This window comes from Argentina silus (genome assembly GCF_951799395.1).
Source record: "Argentina silus genome assembly, chromosome: 14".
NCBI lineage: Eukaryota > Metazoa > Chordata > Actinopteri > Argentiniformes > Argentinidae > Argentina > Argentina silus.
This window is the reverse complement of record NC_139668.1, coordinates 8,882,083-8,889,748: the sequence shown is the minus strand read 5'-3', so window position 1 is coordinate 8,889,748 and position 7,666 is coordinate 8,882,083. Positions and strand designations below refer to the sequence as shown.

Here is a 7,666-nt window from a genome sequence, read left to right as displayed (position 1 = left end):
GATTATATCAATCAACCAATCAAATGTATTTTATAGCACTTTTTAATTGCTTTACAACATGAACAATTTAATAATACAATATAAACAATATGAAGTAACAACCAACCATAGACCCCCAAAAATCAAGCCTGGGAAAAAACTCACCAATAGCAATAAAACCTAGGGCACAGTGGCAAGGAAAAAAACCTGGAAGGAAGAAACCAGGCTTGAGAGGAACCAGGGGACCAATCTTCCTCTGACTGGTCAGAAGTTGAACAGTAAACTAATTTGGAATGTGTTGTGGTGCAAAAGTTCAGATTTCTGTGTAGGAGTCCATAGTGAAGGGCAGCAATCCTGAGTGGAACCCAGGGCAGGAGGGGGGCGACTCGGGGCAGGGTGGGGTGGGCTCAACCAGGGAGACTTGGAGAACTGTAATCTAGTTTTGAGGGGGCTGGGAGTCCCTCGGACAAAGAAACAGAAATAGGACAACACAAGGTTAGAGGCAGTGAAAAACATCAGAACATTTCTGATACAGCGCATAAGTTGGAGAGAGGCAGTATGAAAGCCAGGGCCAGGGCCTGCTTACACCAGTCCACTCTGTCACAGGCATCATGTGCGCAGACACACACACAAGCACACTCACACACGCACAGGCACGCACACATGCATGCAGGCATGCACGCACGCACGCACACACACATACACACACACAGTCTCTGCAAGACCCATCAATGTCCCCTCCGAAATAAATCCCTGATATCACACAGAATAATCTTCCCTCTGAATATTTACCACTAACTGTACCCACTCAACAACCACATTGCGTATTCAATAACACCCTTAGGAAAGTACTGCTGAAAAGAAAGATAGGACTTACCATTGTATATCAACCCAGCTGCTTTCAAGAAGCCTTTTTCTCCTGAATGACAATCAGCACAGATGGTGGATTACACATTCAAATTTATTCCACAAGTATTTCATTGACAACAAATGTGACCCATACATAGGGGAGACTGGGGGCAATTGTAACTAACTCTATTACTCAGAGACCACTCAACCTAGACCAGTCATTTGTTTGGTATCAGAATTTACATCTGTCTACTATTAATTTGTACATGTGTAGTTCTACATGTGTAAGAGGATGCTTGTAGGACACTTGTATCAATTTTATTGATCACAGTATTGATTTTAATCAAAATAGTCTGATGTTACATTTGCCCCTGTGAACTCTGCCTGTCCCCATCAGCTTCATATGTGTTGACAGCATCAACTTTGTTGATGTGTGGTTTAATTGGACTGGATAACTCGATAATAGGTGAAAATTGCAAGCCCTTTTCATGCGGTAAAACTGTGGTGATTAGTTAAAATTGTAAGCTCTCCCAAAATACGCCAGGAATGGTTGATTTTGCTTTGAATTATGAGATCGCAGTATCACAAAATCCTGGAAGGACTGTTTAATGTTAAACATATTTTAATCCATGATGGATCCTCATAAAAAAAGGACAATGCGATGTGATGGGCCCATCTTGCACTGTTAACCATTTTTTATAAAGAAAATAAAATCCAGGGGGGCACTTTGTGAGTGGCAGGGCAAAGGGGCATTGCTCTTTTCACCCCTACCTGACTGCTAGCAGCCATGACAAACCGTATGTGTTAGCTAGCTGGCAATAATTCTAACACGTCAGTCATGTACATTTGCAGCTAACATAAGTAGTAATCATAATGATACAAGTTCGGATTCATAGACATTCAACTTTTAGATTGCAGAAGAAAAATACTGTAGATCAAAAAAGTTACATTTACCCCTCAAAAAGTACAGCAGATGGTGAGAATTCATTCATGCAGGGAGTTTCCTAATGAGTTTCATCTCTCTAACCTGTTTCCTTTTGGAGAAAAGCAGGGTGTTACAATTGACTTGTTACATTTGTCCCCAGTCTCCCTTGCTAGCATTTCCTTATTGTTCTTCATGTCTTCCATAGTAACACTGTTGTCTGTCAAAACATCAGTAAATGAAGGCTTCACAGTCTTACTGAACTGTGTGAGACAACACCATTGAAGCGCTTGTCATGGTTAAATCGCCTATTATGAAATTCGCTTCAATCCCTTTCCATTGACAAGGTTTGTAGTTTTGGGAACTATATTTCTCTGCGCAGGGCGGAAACCACCTCAATCGATCAAGAAATAAATACTTAAAGCATTGTTTTCTTGTCACAATTTTCGGATTTGTTGTGAAATCGCAAAAACGCCCTAGAGGCCATGATTTATCATCAATATTGTCACTTGGTAGGGGTTTGCTGGCACGATAAATCACAGCCTCTCTGACATTATTGCTTTAATGATCCACACACTGAATATGTGTGTCAACTGTGAGTCATTTAGGATAAGTATCTGCTTTATGGCGATACTACTGCTGAATGATCTATGGGACAGAAGGTGCTGAGTAAGTGATGAGTGAGCGCTCTAACAAATGCTTTTGAACGGGGGAAACGATTTAATGACTTCTATTAAAATTAATTGAAAAAATGTAATTAAAAATATTTGGCTTCAGTAGCCTATTCGAATTCTGATTACTGTCCATGGGCTCTCTTCAAGGTGATCACCAAACCATACATTTTCAATCAACGGGATATTTTTCTGATCATGCGCTCCCGAAAGATATAAGCAATATTATTTGTGAAGGCACTGTAAAAATCTTTTTTTTTTTGCACAAATGCCCATTTTGTCTATATGTGCCCCAAAGAAAGACATTGTTGAAACCACTTTTCTTAGGTTTTACTCCCACGAGGCTAACTGCACCCCCCTGAGGCGATGTTGGAAAATGTTTCAAAGTGTTCTCTTCAACGACACACAGCTGTCTGCTTCTGAGAGATCTGCTTTCAAAGGCAGGGGGAGCCAATTACAGGAGCTCTACGTACAGCATGTCAGACTCTTCGACACTTCACAGCCTCAGTCCTTGCATATACACCCATGCAGGTGCACACACACACACACACACACACACACACACACACACACACACACACACACACACAGACACACACACACACACACACACACACACACACACACACACACACACACACACACACACACACACACACACACACACACTATACTGTATAAGCAAATAAGCAAATATCAACACCACAGTAGGTATTTGTTCCCATGATCACATTGTTTTCGTTTCAGTGGCACCTCTCTGTGTCGTTGAAGTCAGGGTGCTAAACAGCAATCATAGATCTCCATCTCCAACACAGAATATTTGTTCATATATTATTATTACCTGATACATTAGAACATCAGAGTGGATGAGAGTGGAGGCGTATTTCTGTAAACACCAAATAAGCAGACTGTAAATACAGGTACAAGTATATACTGTATGTGAATGTACTGTATACCAACATACACTCAGCGAACACTTTATTAGGAACACTATACTAATGTGGTAGTAGGGTAGGGTAGGGCCTCCCTTTGCTGTCAAAACAGCCTCAGTTCTTTGTGGCATTGATTCCACAAGATGTTGAAAACATTTCTTTGAGATTCTCGTCCATGATGACATGATTGCATCACGCAATTCCTGCAGATTTTTCAGATGCACTTTCAAGCTGTGAATCTCCCGTTCTACCACATGCCAAAGGTATTTTATTGGATGCAGATCCGGTGACTGGGAAGGCCACTGAAGGACACTGAACTTTTTGTCATTTTCATGAAACCAGTTTGAGACGACTTTTGCTTTGTGACATGGTGCATTATCATGCTGGAAGTAGCCATTAGAAGATGGGTAAATTGTGGCCATAAAGGGCTGCACATGGTCAGCAACAATACTCAAATAAGCTGTGGCATTCAAGCGATGATTGATTGGTATTAACGGGCCCAAAGTGTGCCAAGAAAGCATTCCCCACACCATTACACCACCTCCACCATGAGAAAGTGTACAGGTGTTCCTAATAAAGTGTTGGGTGTATATTGGTATATCAGCATTTACACATATATTAACATACGTACAGTATTAACATAGATTTACGCATGTCCTGTTGTACGTATATACTTCAAAATGAAACACACTGAAAAATGATGCAATGAACTTGTTACAGCATGTTTTAATCCCCCCAAACACTCAAAAATTAAAATGTAATGTAATGCAGCCATTGGTAGTTGTCCCTCTTGTTTCAAGTCATAGAGAAAATAGGATACTCATCACACAGACATATAGATCAACATTCACCTGGGAATGCAAGTAGTTAATATCTATACAATGCCATTTGTATGTCCCATGGGAAATACTGGTGTTGAAAGAAATGAAGTCTTCCTCTACAGTACAAAGAACTCTGGATCCATAAGAAAATATGTTTGATATTTAAAACAATATATATATTACAACTCAATTGCAGAGGCAAACAGGTCCATCAAGTTATACAGTAGGTCCACTGAATCATTTGTCCCTTGATCAGACAATCCGATACCATTCCGAAGAACACCACGCTATTTTGTCAACTAGATCTACAGCACATTGGTCTTCACGATGACAACATCTGTTGTGGTACCAAACATTACATCCCACAAATACATGTCAATTAATTTACAAAGACTGAAATGAGCTGTGGACATTCAGAATAAAGAGACAGCTGAGAATTCACGCCAGCTGTATGTATGTACGTATGTTGGTTTTATCCTTACCACTCAGTTATAGGGCCAGAATTTCTCTCTAAATTAGCTGAGTTGCCTACATAGATTAGCTTAATAGCATTTTAGCTATTCTGAGTTATATTAGTCCCATTGCTAAGCGTCTATACACCTGCGCTTTAGGTGGTATCACCTAGCAAATACCATATGGCGCGAACTGATACTGTTGCATTTTTGAGTATAATTTAATTTTGATACAGTGGATTTTTAAAATTAAATATATTTAAAACTGTGTCTTGGTAACACACATTTCCACTGATATGCTCATTACCAAGCCTGGCACACTCATCAATTGCTAAGGGAGACAGGAGGAAGGGTGTAATACAGGAATTATAGGGGCATTTTACTCAAAAAACATTTCTAGTATCCATCAGTCCACCCCTTATGTAGCCCCAAAATATCATTAGATTGTGCACAAGAGCATCATAGCTATGCTAATAGAAAGCGTATTACTTCTTGGAAAACATCCACCATTTTGACAAAATACATTTTTGAGTAAAATGCCTTGGTCTGATATAAAATAGACTTTTTGTGAAGCAATCTGAAACTGCTCAAATGCTGGGACTGTGCAAATGCTCAGACAGTTACTGTGCTCTCTCTCAGTCTGTGTCATGTGCTGCACATTAGCCAATGAAAAGCAGTGAGAGGGGGAGCAGAATACAGCAACACCTCTGTAGGTTGGCACTGGTAATGCAGCAAACAGTTGCTAACACTTCAGATGTTTCTTGCTGGTCATGTCATTCCAAATGCGGTGCATCTCTTCTGGGGAGATCTGGTGGACGGTGACCACACGGCGGTAGCGACACAGGCTGTAGGCCATCTTCCAGTGGTTGAAGCCGCTGTTCTGGAAGGGGTGGATGCCCAGCTTGCGAAGGCACTGCCCCACATACACGTCCTCTAGGTGGAGCAGTCTAGTATGTAGGGAAGTCTTATAGATGAGCTCAGCCACATCTGCCGAGAACACATACCCTGTGCCAGAGCAGAACGGCGGGTACTTACTCTCCGGATACAGGTCTCTGGGCATGTACCATTTACTACGCATGTCTCTGATGGGACCGCCGTTGATGACGTAGCCCGTGAAGTAGCGCCTCCGTGGCTTGGTGGTGGGCTTGAGGAGATTGTAGATCAGGTTCTCCATGTTGACAAAGATGTCGCTGTCCGTCTTGAGGACATACTGGGCCTTGGGGCAGAAGGTGGCCACCCAGCGCATGCCCATCAGGGTCTTGAGGGTGAGGTTGTGGTAGGAGTCCACAAAGTCCTCCACCACCACGTCATGGAAGATCTGGCTCTCCTGCTCCACCATCTGGTTGAGGACGGCGTCCGTGTTCCTGCCCAGCAGGAAGAGGGTGACCACGCGCACCTCTGCGAAAGTGCTCTCGTCGCCCCAGGTCTCGCGGATGGCCTGACGGGCGTCAAACTCCTTGTGGGTGGTGCTGATGAGGATTACCAGGAAGGGCGTCTCAGCCTCGCACTTCTTGGGCTCGTTGATAAGGAATTCAAAGGCGTGCGGGTTGAGAGGCCGCGTGCGGATGTTGCTGAAGGTCACATTCTTGTTGAGCTTGGGCACTTTGCGGATGGGGATCGACAGCTGGCCCACGTAGGACGTGGAAGGGCGTGACACACTCAGGTACCATAGAGCGCTAGCCCAGCAAACCACCGTCAACAAGTATAAGCAGGAGACCTTTGAAGGCATTGCTGTTTACTTACCTAGCTAGCATTAGCAGCGTTGAAAGCTAATTGGCGGAACCTCCATCGGTTGTTTTACTCCCAGGGGTGCAGCATGAGGCTGCCTCCACAGGAGGCTTGACATTAATTTTCAATAAGGGACTGCTTTACAGTCTAGTGATGGGATTCAGTTTGAAAAGGAACATTGTTGTTTTTCTTGAACACAGCCGTCACATTGCTATATTGCATTCCCGGTCCCAGGTGTGTTGCCTTGCATTCTTCTCACCAGCACTTGAATCTGGAATCAGATAAAACAGAAAAATGATACTCAATTATTCGATTACGGTTATTTTTTTTATGAGGTTTCCTACTATAGCAAAAGTGGATACATTTTTTGTTTGTATCAGCAGCTACAAGGTTTGGAAATTGATTTCAAGTTCCTCTTGGTCTACAGTATCTCATAATAGAATCACATTCCATAGAGATACTTTGGCTTTGGTGAATTGCAAAGAAATAGTTAAAATCTCTATGGTATTAGGTGGGCTTGAGCCTCCATCTCGTAATGTCATATCATTTTATCTCTATGCATACAGTGTAGAAAATCAGCAACATCTTTCCCCGTCTGAAAAGGCTGCTTCAGAAAAAAAAAGAAATGTCTCAAGGTAAATGTTCTGGATCCTTTCTTTCTCTCTCTCCCTCTTCATTTCCATACAGAATCTCCCCCCCGCCCCCCACTTCTCCCTCTTTCTCCCTCTCCTCAATTACACAGTGATTTTTGGCAAGAAGGGACACACTGCTCAGTAATGAGCGTTTCTGTGCAAGGTGCAAATGGAAGCATCCTGGGAAATAGTGCACCAACCTTCCGGTGCCATTTACGTAGCATCGATAATGTTATGGCGCTTTACCCAAACTGTTACAGTAAATACACACACGCATGCACACACGCATGCCACACACACACACACACACACACACACACACACACACACACACACACACACACACACACACACACACACAGGAAAAAAGTGTAATGAAAAAAAGAGGATGTCGCATCATAATTATGGCCTTGTGACAGCAAAATGATTAATGGAATAACCAGAATTTATCTGAAATACCATCGTGATGCAGTTTGTTAAATTATCAAAGATAATTAGCTCTCCTAAAAGCAGATCATGCACAAAAACAAGTTGTCCACCACCGAGAAGCAGCATTGGTCATGGATCAAAGGGAATGGACTGTTTTGCTCTGGCACATGATTCTACAGGCTAGACTCTCTGGAAATAGGGATTAGGGATTTCTCCCTAAATGAGAGCTGTATCAACAGTGGAAGACAGAA

At 42.5% G+C, this 7,666-nt stretch overlaps 1 protein-coding gene across 1 annotated transcript; it reads right to left on the bottom strand.

Moving 5' to 3' along the window:
• Positions 1 to 5,368: 5,368 nt before the first annotated feature.
• On the bottom strand, positions 5,369 to 6,355 carry LOC310815028 (beta-1,3-galactosyltransferase 1-like; the record flags this gene model as incomplete). The annotated part of the gene is made up of 1 exon (XM_083684636.1): positions 5,369 to 6,355. One exon carries the CDS (start codon positions 6,353 to 6,355, stop codon positions 5,369 to 5,371), a length of 987 nt encoding a protein of 328 aa, XP_083540762.1.
• Between the last annotated feature and the right edge of the window lie 1,311 nt (positions 6,356 to 7,666).